General features: G+C 48.7%; 1 protein-coding gene across 3 annotated transcripts in view; it reads right to left on the bottom strand.

The window, feature by feature from the left end:
- Positions 1–19,386, bottom strand: part of Igf2bp1 (insulin like growth factor 2 mRNA binding protein 1) — a 40,614-nt gene that overhangs the window by 10,203 nt on the left and 11,025 nt on the right. For all 3 annotated transcript variants that reach the window (XM_038327452.1, XM_038327453.1, XM_038327454.1), the window contains exons 3-5: positions 5,142–5,190; positions 4,687–4,738; positions 239–302 (exon numbers count right to left, since the gene is read on the bottom strand). In XM_038327452.1, the coding sequence (XP_038183380.1) occupies positions 239–302; positions 4,687–4,738; positions 5,142–5,190 (165 nt within the window). The remainder of the gene's footprint in view (positions 1–238; positions 303–4,686; positions 4,739–5,141; positions 5,191–19,386) is intronic.

Genomic DNA, 19,386 nt, shown 5'->3' with positions numbered 1-19,386 from the left:
TCTTTTTTTTTTGAAGGAGGCAGTTCCCCCCATAACCAAAAGATGGCACTGTCGACACATATAGGACTACAATCCTGGGTGCCCAGAGACAACCTTCTCCCCCTAGTCCAAGGATTTTGTGAGATCCTATGGTCAGCTAAACCGGCATCGGAAGCCAGCTGAGGATTCCAGCCCACCTAGACCTACCCAACTCCAAACACCCCTCAGAGACCCCCAGTTCCACTGCAGAGGTACTCACTGCCTGGTCTGCTCCCGGTTTGAGTAGGTGACGTTGACCACTGCCGTCTCACTTTCTGTGTTCACTGTAGAGACAACCGGCCACCAGAGTTAGAGTTCTGCCAACAAACTCCAACCTGTTTGTAGCAGTGGACTACCCTGAGCTTAGAATATACCCAAAAGACAAGTGAAAATAATCTGCAGGAGACCTTCTCCAGAGACACCGTAAGCCAAGCGAAGAAGCCAGGCTAGCCAAGTCTTTCGTCTTTCAGATGCAGCAATGGCGTAGCAAGGCCAACACCCACCCCACACTCACTCCCACTCTGGAGGCAAACTTACCTGGAAAGTTCAATTAGCAAAAAGGCAACACCCAGTGGGTGAGGTTAGCCATTTACAGAGGTAACTGTTGAAAACGGCCTGAGTCTCCTTCCCTCAATGGCTGGAGAGACTTGGGACTATCTACGTCCATTTTATAAGTTTACATATCCACAAAGACACCTTTACCAGAGAAGGAATTCCAGGCTCCCGCATTCTAAACACCCTAAGAGTGGACATGGGACACTGGGCCACCATAGTTATGGGTCATAAGAAAGAATCCCACCCATCCAAGAGCTTGGATTTGTTGATTACCTTTTTTTAAAATTAATTTTGTGTTACTGTAAGTTGAACCCTTGCACACTGACCTAACCCCCCTCAACCTTTGACTTTGTGAAACAATGTCTTACTCAATAGCTCAGACTGGCTTGCATCTCACTAGGTAGCTAAGGCTAACTTTGAACTCACCAGCAGGACTAAAACTAACCCATTTCAGTGATGGGAAGTGTTATTTCATTAAAAAGGAGAGAGAGAATGAGAAAGCAGAAAGATGGACATTTGAGACTGATAAGGCTTTGTCTCAAAAGCTACCTCAGTGGCTAAGAGCCCCCAGGATATGGTTCAATCCCAGAACCCACATAGTGGTTCTACCCTCTTCAGACACTGCACACACACAGTGCAGATACACAGGTGGAGGCAAAACACCCAGACACATAAATTCAAAAAATAAGTAAAAATAAAAACAAGGGATTGCCGAAATGGTTCAGTGGAAAGAAAACAGGCACCTGCTGGCATGGGTGAGAACCCGAGTCCCACCTCTGGGCCCCAAGCTGTCATCTGACCTCCATAAGGTGGCCATCCCATGTATATTATGTGCACAAACACAAGCACAATAAATGCAAAAAAATTTTTTTTAAAATAAGGGGGCTCTTATCTGATAAGGAGAACCGAGCAGTGAAGAGCACTTGCTCCCCTCTTAGAGCTTCAGTCCCAGCTCATTCCCTCCCGGCTCCAGGAGGCAGAGGCAGGTATAATCTATGTTTTCAAGTCCAGCCTGGTCTACATGCAAGTTCCAGGCCAGCCATAGCTACATAGTGTGACCCTGTCTCAGATAAACTAAAATAAGTAAATAAAACTTTTAAAAAATTTTAAAAAGAAAGTGATGTTTGAAGCTGAGCATGGCCATGCATGCCTGCAATTCCAGCACTCAGAAGGCTGAAGCAGGAATACTGACTGTCATGATTCAAGACCAGCCTTCGCTACACTGTAAAATAGGCCAGCCTGGGCTACAGAGAGACAGTCTTTTTCAAATAAACCAGTAACCGACATTTAAAGCTGGTGCAGCAGAACGCACTAGTAATCCCAGCAAACTGAGAAGATAAGGATGGTCGGATCTCCTGGGCAACCTGGGCCAATAGTGAGCGTGAGGCCAGCCAGGACTACATAGCAAGGCTCTGCCTTAAAAAGAAACCATACATTTGAGCTAGGTGTGGTGGTGGAGACCTGCAATCCCTAAGCAGGATCGTGTCTAAGGCCAGCTTGGGCTGGTGAAAGCCTTGAGCAGATCTGTGGGATCCTTCCAACTATTTTAAATTGTTGTGTGGTGTGTGTGTTCAGATGTGGAAGTCAGAGGGAGTCAGCTCTCTCTATCAGTCATGTGGGTTCCAGGGACAGATTAAGGTGCCAACCTGAAGGAGCCTATTCCTTTCAGTGGCAGCTGACTGCCTGCTCAGTGGAGCCCCCCAGGTGTGTCTAACTCAGGAGTTCATTTGAAAGCAGGACTGGGCAATAGCTCTCAGCAAATCCCACTACGTTCTGGCATTTAAGATGAAAGACAAGTCAGAGGATTAGAGCAGAGAAAACGGCACTTCACTGCTGAGCAGGCCACGCCTGTAATCATCTGTCAGCACACACTGCTTGCCCCTTCCCACAAAGAATTTAGATATGAATATTTATACCCAGACAGAGCCATCGCTGCTCCTTTAAGATCTCCAAAAGTGGGCTGCAGCACTAGTCGCAAGGAAGAAATGCACCGACCTAAAGCAGCCACAGGGGGCACTTGCTCACGCACCCTCCCTGACCCCACAGACTGGAATATTTTTTAGTCATAAAAAACTCAAATCCCCTCCAAAGCTACAGAGAAACTCTGTCTCGAAAAACCAAAAAAAAAAAAAAAAAAAAAAAAAAAAAAAAAAAAACTCAAATCCCGGGGCTGGAGAGATGGCTCAGCGGTTAAGAGCACTGACTGTTCTTCCAGAGGACCGGGGTTCAATTCCCAGCACCCACATGGCAGCACACAATTGTCTGAAGATCCAGTTCCAGGGGATCTGACACCTTCACACCAATGCACATAAAATAAAGTTAAATAAAAATAAACCATAAGAAATATTTAAAAAAAAACTCAAATCCCGTCATCTGTGACTAGATTAAATTAAACAAGCCAGGTTCTAAGGGATAAGTCACCAACCACACACTCTCAGGAATGTGAAGGCAGACGGGGAGAATGGAAAGGAAAGGGGAGGAAGGAGAAGAAATGGGGAAAAGATAAAAATACTGGGATGAGGAATGGTAATCCCATTGAACTCAGAATAGAAGGTGGGGAAGTAACAGGGAAGGGAGGGGCTGACTGGTGGACAGGAGACTGAGTCCAGGATGCTTCTCTGCGTGGTGTGACGGCCACAGACCACACTGCATCATGTATTTCAGTGAGCTGCAAGATTCTGCATCTTCTCAAAGAAATGACAAAGTGAGGAGACTCATGCTTCACTGATTTAAGCAGAACATGATACATACATGCATCACATGGCATCCATTAACATGCAATGCTCTTATGTGTTGGTTTAAAAAAAAAAAGCCTAACAACAACCCTATGTCCAACCAAACATCCCAAGCCCATTTTCTCTGCAAGAGGTTACACTCCTAGAAACAGAGGACCCTCAAAATCATGGCTAATTTGTATGGCCTAGAATTCCTATTACACTTCCCTCTGTGGGCACACCTGTCAAAAGATTTTGCCTATACAAACTATTAGTGAATAAACCCTGTTTATTTGGGGGGGTAAGGGTCAGAGGTTTTTTTTTGTTGTTGTTTCTTTTTTTTTTTTTTTTTTTTTGAGTTTTTTGGGCTTCTCTGGATAGCCATAGCTGTTTTGGAACTCGCTTTGTAGAAACTCAAGAGATCCGCCTGTCTCTGATCCTCAGGTGCTCGGATTAAGGTTGTGCGCCACCAGCCACCACTGCCCAGTTGATGTAAAGACTTTTCAGTTCCTCTGGAAGTGGGATTAGATCGCTATGGGCTGCCTTTGGGTGTTAGAAATCAAAGCCGGGTCCTCTAGAACGGCAGCCAGTGCTCTTAGTCATTTGAACCATCTCTCCAGCACTCTCCCCCACTCCCTGCCCAAGCTCCTTTTATTTTATGCTGCTTTGCCAAGACAGAGTCTCCCTGTGTAGCCCTAGTTGTCTTGGAACTCACTCTGTAGACAAGGCTACACTCAGGAAAGTTTTGCATCCAGCAGGGATTAGAGGTTATACTACCACACCCAGGAATTTTATTTTTTTTTCTAGTAAAAGGCGAGGTCTCAGTCAGGCGTGGTGGCACACGCCATTAATCCCAGTATTAGGGAGGCAGAGGCAGGTGGATCTGAGTTCAAGACCAGACTGGAAAACAGAGCTAGTTCTAGTTTAAAAAAGAAAAAAAGAAAGAAAAAGGAAAAAAGGTCTCTCCATCTAATCCAGGAGCTTCATAATTAGGCCAAACCTAGAGATTCTCCTGCCCCTGCCTCTCAATAGCTGGGACTAAATGCACCCAGCCCCTACAAATTCCCATTTTTAAACTTCTACTGAAATACTGTGATTCCTGTTAGCCTGGGACTCAGACTCCTCAACAAAAAAGGTGATGAAGTCAGGTGTGGTAGTCCACATCTTTAATCCCACACTGAGCAAAGGCCAGAAAGTTTCAGGACAGCCAGAGAGAAGAGTCCAGACTGCCTGCCATGGTTCCACACACAGCAGGGAACGTGCTGGGGCTGGATGTCCAGCATTATCTCCCGTACGCCCACTCTGTCTGGATCTTCCCAGTGGATCTGATCACAGAACAGCCTGATGCTGAAGCAATTCAAGTCCTTGCACACTCCCTCATCAGTTGACCTGGTCTTACCTTGTTCACAGTTCTCCACCGTACCGTACTGGGCCAGCAGGCTGTCCAGCACCTGGAGAAGTAGAAGAAGGCTGAGTACCCCAGGGCCCGGACACCCCTAGCCCTAAAGCTCTGGGACACCAACAGGAACTAGACATTTGGATCACATTTAGCCTAAGGTTCCAACGCCTTAGACTCCTGCCGATAGCAACCCTAGGGTTTGCAAAAATATCCCTGGCTCTGGGCTAAGGGACTTTATAAAGCAGACTCCGACTTATGCCATCAGAATTCTAAAACTCGGGAAAACACTTCTACCTCCTTAATAATGCCTCTTGCCCAGAGTATGAGTGAGCACAAATGAGACCCCACCCAACACCCAGGGGACACCTCTCTAGTCGCGTCCACCAACTCAGCAGGACACAGTCCCTGCCCTGCCTCTGCACTCCACCCCACTGGACACTTCCACAAGTACTTACTTCCCATCGGAGCTGAGGTGGAATATTTCGGATCTGAATTTTCCGACTCCTGAAATGAACGGAAAAAAAAATTAGGAAAATTCCAGATGATTTAGGCCCCCATGACCTGGCAGTTTCTAACCCTTGTCCCAGCTTGCTATCTCACCAGAATCATAGAATGGTGGCTTCCTCCACAGGGCTGGGGACTGAACTCAGGCTAGATTCCCCAGCCCTTAAAATAGCAACCACAAGATAGGCGGTGGTGGTGGCGCACGCCTTTAATTCCAACACTCAGGGAGGCAGAGGCAGGTGGACCTCCGTGACTGTGAGACCAGCCTGATCTACAGAGTGAGTTCCAGAACAGGCAGAGATACCCAGAGAAACAAGGGTGGGGGTGGGGGGATGGGAAGCAACTGAAGCCAAGTGGTGGTGGTTCATGCCTTTAATCCCAGAACTTGGGGAGGCAGAGGCAGGTAGATCTCTGAGATCGAGGCCAGCATGATCTTCATAAAAATTTCGATGATATGGGGCTGGAGAGATGGCTCAGAGGTTAAGAGCATTGCCTGCTCTTCCAAAGGTTCTGAGTTCAATTCCCAGCAACCACATGGTGGCTCACAACCATCTGTAATGGGGTCTGGTGCCCTCTTCTGGCCTTCAGGTATACACACAGACAGAATATTGTATACATAATAAATAAATAAATATTAAAAAAAAAATTCGATGATAGCCAAAGTATACAGTGAAACCCCAACTCAGATAAACAAAACCAAACCAAAAAGAATAGCAACCGAATAGGAATGCAGACTTTAGAGCAGGGGAGGCCTCATTTTACAGACCCAACTACTAATAGGATCTTGGGGAGGAACGTGGAACCAGATGCTCTCAGCATAATGGCAGCAAAGGACCACATGATGTTTTGGCATTTGCTATAGCTTAGCTTTCCCGTGTAGTGTCCAGCACTATGGCAAAGTCAAGGGGCTGGAGAAATGGTGCGGGGGACTCCGAACAGGACCTGAGTTTGATCCCTAATGTCCAGGTGAGGCAGCTAACGACTGCTTGACATTCTGGCTCCAAGAAATCCAATGCCTTGGCCACCTCAGGCACCCGACTCACAGGAACATACCCACACATACATAGTAAAATAATAAATAAATCTCAAGTCAACTAAGACTGTAACTAATTAATTCAACAGTCTTTCACTGGCACCGACCTCGGGCTCTACTTTGCTCCTGAGGTTGGGGTTGTGGGCTGAAAAGAAGGTGGAATGCCTGGCCTAGGTGCTCACCCCGGATTAGGGGGAAACAATATATGCCAACAATTACAGAAGATAATAGTAGAGTGGGTAAGCCCTTGGCACAGGGAGGGATCTAAACCACTTATTAGCACTGATCTTTAGAAGATTATTTAACTCGAGGCCCAGTCTCCCCTTTTGTACAACAGGGATAATACCTATCCACAGGTGTGAGGTGGCACTAGATAATATTTGTAAGGACTTGGAGTAAGTCCTTAAACTGTAACAATAGATCTATCTGTGAGCGGGAGAAGTCTCCAGAGTGATCAGCACGAGCCGAAACCACACCTTCTCTGCCGGTGACTACACTATTCTTACACCATCCCAGCTTTTACAGGGCTCTGAAAAGGAAATATTTCCCCGTGAGGATCACTTTCAGGTTCAGGGCTAACTCCCAGAGCAACTGCTCACCACCCAAATCAATACCTTAATCCCGGAGTTTAAAACATTTCAATTGACTTGATGTGTTAGTCAATTGTCATTTAGATCTGTGTTTCTTTGATCCTGCACAAGCCCTTAGTTCAAAGACAAAGTTGGGGGGGGGGGGGGGGATGGATAGACGGCTCGGCAGCTAAGAGCTAGATGCTTTTCTAGAAGAGCAGGGTTTAAGTGCCAGCACACATATGACGTGTTGCCACCCCTGTAACCGGAGGGGAATCAGAGGCCCTCTTTTGGTCTCCATGGGCACTGCATATACATGCAGGCAAAACAGTTATGCACGTTAATATAAAATAAAGATTTAAGTCACTTGATGGCAGGCCTCAGTGACCTATCAGATGAGCTACATCTAGTTTGAGGAGCGGAGGGGGAGAAAACGAATGCCATGTCCTAACTGGATGTACTGGCCTCGGCTGTCCCAGGCCAGAGTCTAGTCTCAGGGAAATAAAATGCAGGGTCTGTTACCCCTTCTAGTCTGAAATAGTTAAATGAGCTGGGCAGTGGTGGTGAACGCCTTTAATCCAGCAAGGCAAGCAGATCTCTGAGTTTGAGGCCAGCCTGGTCTGTATAGTAAGGTCCAGGACAGCTAAGGCTACACGAAAAAAAAAAAAAAAAAAAGAAAAAAACTCAATGGGTACAGTACTCCCTGGTACGCACAAGCCCTGAGTTCAAGTTTCAGCACAGAAAGGTAAGTATGGTGCCAAGTGCCTGTAATCCCAGCACCCAAGGTCATCAAGCTAATTTCTGAGTCATTAGACTTCATCCCATCAGGCACCAGGTCCAAGGATTGGCCAAAAAGAAGTTGTAGATATCCCTCATAAGGGATCCTCACAAAACACGTCTGATGACCAAAATGATGCACTGACTTGGTGAAGAATCTGGGAAAAGAAATGAACACTGCCTTGGTCTAAAGGCGGAATGGTCCAGCCCAGGGCACCTCCCTCCTTCCAGCAAATTCTTTTAGAGGGAGGGCATAGGATAAGGGCTGCCTGCCAAGTAATAAGGCATAAAGCAAACCATAGTAGCGGAGCCTAGTCTGGAAACAGCCCATTAGTGCACTGCAAGGTCAAGGCAGAAACTTCCCTCTTCAAGCTGCTTCAGAGCTTTCTATTCAGGAAAGGAGAGGTGGTAGCAGAGAAATCACATCTCTGCAAGGATGCTAATCCACATCCAGAAAGCAATGGCAGGCAGATCAGCTGGAATGTCTGGAATGTTCCAGGAGGGGGGAGGGCAGGGCCACCCAACCAATGAAAGAAAGACATCTCAGCAGCCTTCCCTCACCCCCCTAGGGCACACACCCCACCCTGAGAACCCACTGTACGCTTCTCCTAGGCTTCCTTTTCAGCAAAGCCCCCAGCCCTGATTAAAACCGGAGGGGATGGCCTGGAAGAGCTGAGGCAACCAAGGACCTTTGTCTTCTAAGTCTGGTTTTCCTGAGTGTGGGGTTATCTAATTCCTTTCAGGCCCAAACCGCACAGGACAATGCTGAGACCTGTAACCTGAATTCCCTCGCTTACATTACAACCCCCTGTATAACTCATTATTCCCAGAGGGGAGGCCGAGCTGGCTGGTTTGGGCTGGTGTGCTGAGTACTCTCAGCTGTTCTCAACCTGTGAGTGGAGACCACTTTGGTGGATCTAACGACCCTTTTCACAGGGGTTGCCTAGCCACTTTAACAGTAGCAAAATTACAGTTATGAAGTAGCAAAAAAAAAATAATTTTAAGATTGGGGTCACCACAACATGAGGAACCGTATTAAAGGGTCACAGCGCTAGGAAAATTGAGAACCATTGGCCTAGAAGAAGCTCCTTCCTGATGTATCCATCAGGTTACGAGCACAACCAACTCCTACTTCACTTCACATTGGTTTCTCCTGGTAGAAACTAACTCCAGTAAAGCTCTTGTTAGTACTTGAGAGACCAGAAGGCAGGGTGGACAAGCACCACTTGGTGCTTGGAGAGACAGTATTTAAATTCATTCACAATAATGGGGGAAAAATCTTATAAAATGGCGACTGCCTATGAGCCCCACTGACTCCTCCACCACTGCTTGCCTAAACAGACCAGGTGGAGCAGTGTTTATGCCCCACAGGTAAAAAGGCACCACACACACCTGGAGGGCCAAGCCCCATTCCAGCAAAGAGATCTAGGAGAAGCTCAGTAACTGCCCCAAGAATACACACTGCCAGCAATGGCCATTAAAGGTAACGTTCACTCCAGCAAAAAAATAAAATAAAAAATAAATTTAAAAAAAGACCGCTTCCTAGGTGCCAATAGCCTGTGGCTTTCATGTCCTCTGCCTGCTCTGACAGAGTCAGGGATCCAGCACTGGAGGGCAGCTCAATGGGCATGTGGAAATTAGGAAAAGTCATCTCTAGCGCGCTGCCAAGCCATCCTGGGGACGTGAGGACCAGCAGGGGAGCAGGTCTGAGAGACTCAGAAGCTTCAGACAGAAGAATGTACCAGGATATCCACATAGTACACACACTCCAGTGGGGAGTGGTGAGACTTAAAAGTGCCTGCCAGACCCATCTATAGGATCTCCCGCTGCACAGGCTTGTCTAAGAACCCAGAACCTGAGATTAAAGAGCCTTAAGGAAAATCTTGTCCACATTTCATAACCATTCTATTTCGTGTGGGTTTTGTTGCTGTTGCTTGTTTGTTTGGGTTTTCTGATTCTGAGACAGGGTTTCTGTGTAGCCCTGGCTGTCCTGGAACTCACCTGGTAGATTACAGGCTGTCCCCAAGTCCAGAGATTTGCTTGCCTGCTTTATGGATTCTAGGCAAGCACTCCACTGAGTTATACCTGGTCTTATCTATCCCTCCTCATGCGAGTCTTACTCTGTAGCCCAGACCGGCCTCCAATTTAGAGCAATCTCCCTGCCTCAGCCTCACTTACAGTCAGTCCTGAGCCACTATCTTATGCTTGTGATTAATGATATATGCACTGTAGAGTCCGTTTATGTGTATGAGCCTAGCGGTATGTAAGTGGGGTGGGGGGCTACCTTGGAATTGCCTTTAAGCAGCCATGGGGACGCTGGGAACTGAACCTGAGTTCTCTGGATAAGCAGTCAGTACTCTTAACTGCGGAACCATCTCCCTAGCCCCAGTGATGAAGTTCTTATTCCCAGCAAAAGTGACCCTTTCACCCCCATACCCAGAGTGGAAGGCACCCCCTGCTATCAAGTCAATGGCTTGTCCTCCCTAGGGTTAAGGAGTTCCCTTAAACCAAGGCAGAAGTTGGATGGAGGAGGGTACGGTGGCAGCAGCGCTTCTCTGAAACCCAAACAACTGCAGAGGCCCCAGTTCCTTCTCCTTTAAAACCAGGATTAAACCAGATCTTCACACCCTCCCCACCCCAAAATCAAGCTCTGCTTTCACCTGTGGTCTCCCCTCAACCTTCAGCTCTCTGAGGACCACTTCTCACATCTGGCAGGGGGGGAGGGGGAGCAGTAGGATTGGTCAGCCTCAAGTATCTTGTGCCCCCAGATTGGGATCAGCCTGCCTACCTATAGGCAGTTTTCTTAAATAAAGGGATTTTCTGTACATTAATAATCTAAGGAACGGATTAGCTTTTCTTTTCTTTTTTTCCAGAAATGTGACGTAAGAACACTACACAGGTATGGTCAGGAGGTGGCACACGCCCTTAATCCCAGCACTAGGGAGGCAGAGGCAGCAGATCTTTTTGAGTTCGAGTTTTAGGCCAGTCTGGTCTAAAAGAGCTAGTTCCAGGACAGGCTCCAAAGCTACAGAGAAACCCTGTCTTATGAAAACAAACAAACAAACAAACCACAAAACCTACACGGGTCAACAAAAACTTTGAACCCATCCATTCAAGAACCGAAAGGTAAAACCCTCACACACATGCACATACCAAGCTTCATTTAAATGAAGTCCAAGCTTTCAGTGAAGCCTGTAGGTTAACTCTCCAAGTGAGAGAACGCAGCCCCAGGCAATGAGAACAAACATCAGACACAGCTGCTCTCACTGACAAACTTGCACAGAACGCTGAAGCCTTGGGTTACATCAGGACGCGTTTCATAAATGAAGTACCAGACTAGTGTAGTGACTGGTCTGCTGCTGTAACTGGAATGCAGAACAGCCAGTCACGGGGCTGAAGATGGCACAGTAGTTAGAGCAGTGGCTGCTCTTCAATGCGACCTGGGTTGTAATCCCAGGACCCATGCGGTGGTTCGCAGTCATCCGGAACTCCAGCTTCAGAGCCTCTGAAGCTTTCTTTGTGGGCATTAGGAATGCATGTGACCTATATATTTGTGCAGGCAAAACATTTATACACATAAAATAAATCTAAAAAATGACAGAGCCATGCATTTAATCCCAACACTCAAAGAGGCAGAGGCAGGTGGATTTCTGAGTTCAGGCCAGCCTTGGTCTACAGAGATCCTACCTAGCCCCCCTCCTCTCACCCAAAGGAAACCACACAGTTGCTCAAATCTGTAGACACACACCATGCTCCAGTGCAAGGGAGGTACTAAATTCTAATTCATCAGCAGAAAGCTGTCTGTTGGAACTTACATGCTTCTATCTGTAATCCAACCACTCCTGACACAAGGGAATCAATCTGAGTCAGCTGGGCTTAAGTAAAGGGAGAGAAAACAAGAGACCCAACAAGGTGGAATGTGAGAACCCAAAGTTGTCCACACGTGCGCGCGTGCACACGCACGCTTCCACAACTTTCCTTCACATTTCTGGACAGAGTCCAGCTGCTAGAGCCTTCTCATCCCAGAGATGAGATTTTGGCAGCTCCAGCACACTGGGGAAGCCGCTGACTGTGTGGCCTCCCAGGACCAACAAAATAGCCAAGAGCAACTGAAGAACAGAATGTCGATTTTACTCCTAATGTTTACAGAAGATATAACTTTTGTTACTGTTAAAATTTTTTAAGATATATTTATTTTTTAAGCATGTGTGTGTCCTCAGACTCCAGAAGAGGGTGGCTGATCCCCTGGAGGGGCACTGGATATGGGTACACTGCAAGGACAGAATGCATTTGGGGGGAGGGGGCGAGACAAGGTTTCTCTGCACAGGCCTGGCTGTCCTGGAACTCACTATATAGACCAGTCTAGCCTCGAACTCTGAGATCCCCTGCCTCTGCCTCCTGAGTGCTGGGATTAAAAGTGTGCACCACCACTGCCCAGCAACAATCTTCTGATTTATTTGGTCAAAAAATATTTAAGAGCTGTGTGGAGGCTCAAGCCTAGAATCCCAGCCGGAGGACCAGGACTTTGGGGCCTTGTCTTAAACCTGCCCTTCTCCACACACACACACACAAAATAGTTGAATAAACTGGTGCAAACCTGTAATCCCAGCACTGGGGAAGCTGTGGCACAATGACTTAAATTCCAGGCCAGCCTGGGCTACTTATTCAAGCCCTTTCAAAAAGAAAAGGGAACAAAATATTGTGTACATATTACATAGGTAATTCTTAATATTAATTACACAGCATTCCAGATGGAGTCCCAGAGTGCTGGAATTACAGAATCACAGGCACGTGCCACCACCCACTCACCTAATAATGTGGAGGCCGTAATTCAAAACTTCCATGTGTGAATACACACTGATGGTTTTTGTTGTTTTTTAGTTCCTCTGGTGGCTTTGGCTTCAAAGACTGTTACTTTGAAGTAACAGTAACAGTAAGACTGTCACTCCATGGGTCTGGCCACTGTCCCACTGTGCTGAGCAGACTGGGATGGAGAATGGCTGTGCTCCCATAGTTTCCAGTCCAGCGGTGACCAGGCCAGCTTGGTGTGGAAAGAAGGGAGCAAGAAATAAGCCGGCAGAGGAGTGGTGTCGGGCTGTCTGCTGGGCAGGTAATTCTGCTGGTGTTCTTTTTTTCTTCTTCTTTCTAAACAAAAGGACCCCAAGCACCTTTCCAAAGCTGGACCCTTTCCAGCTAGGGAACAAAGCGCACCACTGGTTCTTCCAAAATGGCCATGGTCTTCCAGATCACTCCAAGACTGTCAAGACTTCCTTCCCACCCCTTTTACCAACATAAAAGACGGAGAGCTAGGTACTAAAACGGGTTGGAGTAGGGAGGAGTCCAGAAAACTTCTGAAGGGGGCCGGCCTGGCACGCTCCAGGCAGGGCAGTAGCCGGGGAAAGGGGCGGTGCCGGGAAGGGATGAGGAACTGGCTCCATGCCCAGGGCTTCATGCCAGGATGATCCAGAGGCAGGGGCAGCCAGACAGGTCAGGCGGCTAGCAGGCACTCTATTGAGTAACTAGCTGCGTGTTAGGACTCAGGACGAAAAGGTGACCAAAGGAGAGGTTTGGAACCAAAGGCATATGCCGCTGCCACCGCCACAGCAAAGGTATGTGCGCGCGCGTGCACACCAAGAAGGCACAGGCACCAGGAACATAGCTATGTGCACACTTTAATTTTCGTTTGTTTTGTGTGTGTATGGAGTATGGGGAGCACATGCCACAACATGCGTTTGGAAGTTGGTAAGCATGTTCAAATAGGTTTGGTTCACTCCTTCAGGATGTGGGTCCTGGGGTTCAAACTCAGGTCATCAAGCTCAGCAGCAAAAGCCTTTGAGCTTTAAATGTCTCCCGCGCACTCTGTCCCACTCTGTCGTGTACCGTGGAAAGGAAAAGCCCTCTGCAGGATGCTCCTTATCTAGACCTAAGCCTGAAGTCCTCTCCTCTGTGTTTATTGCCAAGTTGGGGGTTGAGGGAATCACTGGGCTTCTTCTGGGACATGCTACTTGCACACCACTTGTTACCAAGATATTCTGGTTAAGGAAAATCAGGTTCATATTTTGGAGCTGTCCCCCTCATTTCAGACACAGAAATCAAGGTTCAGAGAGGGATAGAACTAGCCAACTTGGGGTAGGACTAGAACTCAGCTCTCCAGGCTGGTCTGTGCTGTTTATTCAAAGGGAAGTGTTAGCATAGCAGAAGCCATTAGAGTCTGGCGGTAAGAGCAGGAAAAATGCCCATATTCTGTATGGCTAAGTTGCTTGCCAACTGGCTTTTACTGCATGCGGCTCTAATTTGGGCACCAGATTTAATTTGCAGAACAGCTAACTGCCCTATAATACGGCTGGGTGGCTGTCAGAGATCTGTTACAGGGGGAAAGGGTAGTCACTGGTGGTTCTTCTGTCACAAAACAGAGCAGGCAAAGAAGGGAAGGTACAAACTAGGGAGAGGGAGGGAGGGAAGAAGGGAGGAGGGGAGAGAGAGGGAGAGAGAGAGAAACTCAGCAACGAAGTAACTCACTGGAGAGTAAATGGGTTGACAAGAAAACCCACAGGTTTTTGGTGTGTGTGTGTGGGGGGGGTTAATCCCCACCCCTTACTCATCTGGGCAGCCCAGAGGAAGCCAAAACAGAAGCTCTGGGATAGCTGATCCCTTCCCAGGCAAACTCCAGGTCGGCCTGAGCCAACTGCTGCCTCCTCCCGGCCACCCTGGGCTTTGGGTAGAATCTTACTTTTTTTTTCTGGGCTTTGGGTAGAATCTTTTTTTTTTTTTTTTATGGTTTTTTGAGACAGGGTTTCTCTGCAGCTTTAGAGCCTGTCCTGGAGCTAGCTCTTGTAGACCAGGCTGGTCTCGAACTCACAGAGATCCGCCTGCCTCTGCCTCCCGAGTGCTGGGATAGAATCTTACTTTTTAACTGCAGGGGTCTGGCTGCTGTTAAAAGTGGAACTGGACAGTGCAGAAAAGGAAGCAAGAGGAACCTGGGGGTGGCTGAGACGTGAGGATGAAACCTTCGCTAACCTTGAAGCACACAGAAGAGTTTGCCCCATACACCTCCCGTGTGGGTACAGAGCCGTCCTCGGGAGGGAGCACTGTCCTCGCCCTAAGTCTGGCAATGGCGAGAGTTTCTCGGTCTTCCCAGGGCGGTGGGAGAAAGTCAGTAAGCTCTGAGACCCCCACCCACACTCAGCATGTTGTCTTTGTAGCATTTCTTCAGGAGCCACACGGTCTAGCACCGGGGACAGGGCGGACGAGGGTGGAAGCACCAGATAGCAACGTGGGGAAACCTCCCCAGGGTGAGGCGAACGGAGAGCTAAGGCAGATTTATTTTGAGGTGGCACTCTCAGGAGCAAGCAAAGAAGCCAAGCCAACCTCAGGGCAGCTCACAACCTTGCCCAGTGAAAAAGGATTAGCTGAAAATCCTTAAGAGTTAAAAAATAATAATACTTTATCTTATCAGTAAAAAAGAACTCTGTGTGTCCTCTCCAACTGTCAACAAATACCGTTGGTGGGCGAGTTCATGAAGACTGTACGCTAGGTGCTGGAGTCAGAGTTCTCAGAACTACTCTCCTCCACCATTCCTGCCCATCCTTAGTTCTGCTTGGAATGGGGAATCCCGAGTTTTAGAGATTATTAAAATAAGAGGCAGGACCACCAGCGCTTTGGTTCCAAAATGGCTCTCGATCACCCTGACCAGGAAGAATGGCGGGACTTCAACAGCTCAGAGGACCTAGGCCTTGGACAGTCTTTTGCCAAGGAGGGTTGGAAAGCAGAGCAGTCAGGGCAACTGAGGAGGCAGCGCCTGGGAAGGGCGGCGGCAGCTGAGGTGGGGGAGGGTGGCAGCAGCTGGGGGGAGGAGGGGAGTCCTGCAGGCCGCGCAATTGAGAAGGCCCGAGCAGCTGAGAGGCCCGGCCTGCGCCCCACGGGGCGCCCCTTCCCACCCCAACCCCTGGGTGGGCTGCTGCACGCTCCAGAGGGAGGAGGGGACAAGGATGCGCCTCAATCCCTTTGCCAGCCTAGAATGTTCGCACCAAGGCGCCCTGGGTACCAGAGGACAAGCAGCCGGTCCTGAGCTGAGGGGCCCCGGCGGCCCTCGGTCGCCGAACAGAGCCCGGGGGGAGGGGCCGCGCTGGGGGCTGTGGATGGGGGTGGGGACCGGGACTTTGCCCTTTGTCTCTCTCCCTCTCTCCTCTGCAGAGCCACCGGCCGAAACCCGACCCCATCGGCGAGCCAGGCAGCCGGCGCGGGGCAGGCTCCCCCTCCGGGGTTCTTTAGTAAATCCAGACCCGACCTCCCCGTGGTCAGGGCCGTGACTGAGGTGGTCCTGTGGGGGAGGGGGCTTCCCGCCTGAGACCCGGCCTGCAAACATTTAAGGGGGAACTGGGTAGGGGGCAGGGAGCAGGGAAGAGGCTGGGAGTGGGACCGCTGAGGCTGGTGAGGAGAAAATGGCCCTGGAGGCGGCAATCCTAAGGGACATCGTCGGGGCTACACAAGGCGGCAGGACCAGACTGGGGAGACCTGCCACAGACAAGGCAGAAATGGGATCTGGCAGTGGGACAGAAGCGGAGCACAGAACTTAAGGGCTCTCTGGCCATAGGGAGGCCAAGGCTCAATAGTAAAGTTGTTAACTGATAAGTCATCGTTGTCCCCATAATAAAGGTGAGTGGTCGGGATGAAACGACCTTATTCGCCAAGCCTTTGGGGGTTCATCAATTACCTTACTGATATGCAGCTTTGCACAGTGCTTCCGAGTGCTGTGTCTCTACACACAAAGTCTACGAACCTGGAACATGAGACTAAGAACAGTTATTTCCATTTCCAGGTGTGAGAGGCTCAGAGATTGACTTGCCCAAAGAGGTGATGGCCGGTGGCAACATAAAGCTTTCCAGAAAACAAGGTCACTGGGTTCTTGCTCTCTAGAAGCCAACATGTACAGAGTGAGAATCTTCATCCTTATCTGCAGGAGGGCATCCTATTCTCTGCTGCCCCCCCAAGCTCCTGCTCTCCCCACCCACACACCACCACCATCACCAACAGCGCGCGCGCGCGCGCGCGCGCGCACACACACACACACACACACACACACACACACACACCCGGGAAGCAGCCAACCAATCGTGGTTGGAAGATTTACACCCAGATGCGTCGAATTTCTAGAGGAGAGAATCCAGGTGAGGACACTAAAAGGCCCAGAAATAAACAATGACCCTCGATCCACTGCAGAATCCCTTTTCCTAAGGTACTCGCCCACACGAGGCTGGGACCCACCATCTTTGTTTCCTTCAGCCTGGGAAGGAAGACGGCTCAAAGCAGGGACAAATCATGTCGGATGTGTGTTTCTTTGCAAAGCTTATGCTATTCCGATAAGCTCAAGAAAAGATTCAGCCTGTGTGTGTTCAGCTTTAGATACAATCGGTGGACTTTAAAGACAAGCACCTCTACCGAAGGCAGGCCCTTGGCTCTGTGGCTGACACATACCACCGCTGGAGGTCAGTTTTTTCCAGTTGGATGTGGTGGCAAGAACACCTTTGCAGTTCTTTAGTTTGTTAGAACAGGGTCTCATGAGTAACCCAGGCTAAATTCAGGGCAATCTTCCATCCAGCCTGGCTTCCAAGTGCTAGAATTACAGGTGTGAATCCCACAAGGGTCTCCTTTGTAGTTCTTAGAACTTAGCGTGGAACTAAGTTAGATACTGAACATAAGCCCCTTCAATTGTAAGAGGCCAATTTTTGATCCTTGATTCTCCCACATAATGCTCAGAGGCTCACTGAGAGCAGTAACAAATGCTTCTAGTCTACCCACCCACCTTAGCTCTCACCGCTGAGAGCCTGCTCCCTGCCAGCCCACCAACCCTCCTTAATCCATTCCTTTTTTCATTTTCTTGACTGTACTCCAAAACCCAGTTTAGCTGCCACCCGCCCCCTCCGTTCAAGCTCTTGAGTTATGAGTTAATGTACCCCACCATCGGAGTGCACAATCCACGGCCAGCCCCACAGCTTTCCTGGATCTAAAGGGAAAACGCCAGAGGACAGATAGGTGCATTCCTCCTCTGGCTAAAAGAACTTTGTCCTGTCCCTCCCTCTTTGGGGAGGCTCCCTCTCTCCCCCCCCACCTCCACCCACCCCTCTATCTAATCCCTTTGCCCGCCTTTCCCACCCTGGCTGAGCAGCTCCAGTGCTGCTAAATAAAAATCTAATAATAAAAACACAGGAGAGCAGTCAGCAACAATGAAAAACCACTTCGCCGCAAAGAAAACAGAGAGCGGGGAGAGCAGGGGATACCTAATAGTTTAAGTTTTTCAGAGAAAAACCCAAGAGCGACCTTTCACTTGTCCCTTGTATCTTCAGGTATCTAGCAAAGGAAGTGGCATGCAATAAATAGTAGATTCAAGGGATAAGCAGGCATGGATGACTGGACACATGGCTAAGTACCAATTCCTGCAGCAATATGCAAAAGTTAGTACTAGGTTGCCAAATATTTTCTCACACTTATTTGTTATATATTTTAATTTCTAATAGCCAGTGGCTGATTGGCAAATAGAATCTCACACCCCCAGGCAAATGTTGCTGACTGTGGAATTTCTCTTGAAAAAAAAAAAGAAAAGGAGTTTTGGAACTAGACAGGTAGCATTCCTCTCTTAGCTAGGAGGGTAAGAAAGCTCCTCATTCAAGGTGGCCACAAAAAGCAAGGGTGGGAAGTGGGGTCTGATCGGTTCAGACAGGCACAGGGTTCCTGGAGATCATTCCACCTCCACACAGTAAGATTCCCTCCGAAGCTTTTCCTTTGAGGCTGAGAGTACAGTCCTGGCTGGGCTGTAACTAACTCAGTGTATAGACAAGGATGACTTCAACTTACAGTGATTCCCCTGCCTCTGCCTCCCCAGCCCTGGATGGCTATTTCTATTGTTTTTACCTGGAGTAACTTATTAAAGAGGAAAACACCCAAAGATATTGGGGAGCAGGGGATGGCTCAGGAATTAAAAGCACTCGCTGCTCTTCTGGGACTAGGTTAAGATTCCCAGCACCAACATGGCAGCCAGCAAATAATGTCTATATCTCGAACCAGAGGATCTGACACCTTCTTCTGGCCTCCACAGGTAACGCCCACACAATACACAGGCATACTCGCAGGCAAAACACCCCATACACGGGGCTTGAGAAGATGGCTCAGTGGTTAAGAGTATGTACTGCTTTTCCAGGGCTTGAGTTCAATTCCCAGCACCCATGTTAGATGGCTCACAACCACCTGTAACTCTGGGAAGCTGATGCCTCTGGCCTCCGTAAACACTGCACCCATGTGCGTACCCCCAACACACACACACACACTTTAAAATCCCAGCTCTCTGTGAACAGTCACCCTTGCCCTGGGCTCTTACAGTTGGACTTCTCCAGCCAAGTGACTGAGTCCTTGAGAAAGGCTGAGTTAAGTGCTCCCAACTCTCCAAGTTTCCTCCACCCAACAGTCCCATCTCAGTTCCTATCCTCCCTCATTTCCTCCTCCTCCTTGGAGGGTGTAATGAGAAGTTGATGAGACCAAAGCCACCCCAACTGCGACACACACCACTCTGCATTAACAAACTGTAAAACCCTATATAGTTACTGATAAAGTCCCAACCCTGTTAAAGGGCCAGAAACCACATCCAGATAGAAAGCCTTTCCCAGACACAGGTAAGAGAAGTTTCGTACCTCGGGCTGTGGACTTGCGCATATCGGGAATGATAGACATGCCCACTTGGAATAAAGAGGCTGAAAGGGGAAAAGTGAACTTGAAATGAGTTGAGTAGATTTTGCAGGATTATTTCCAGGCCAGGGAACCAGGGAA

This window comes from Arvicola amphibius, chromosome 4 (genome assembly GCF_903992535.2).
Source record: "Arvicola amphibius chromosome 4, mArvAmp1.2, whole genome shotgun sequence".
Lineage (NCBI taxonomy): Eukaryota > Metazoa > Chordata > Mammalia > Rodentia > Cricetidae > Arvicola > Arvicola amphibius.
This window is presented reverse-complemented; position numbering and strand designations above follow the sequence as displayed.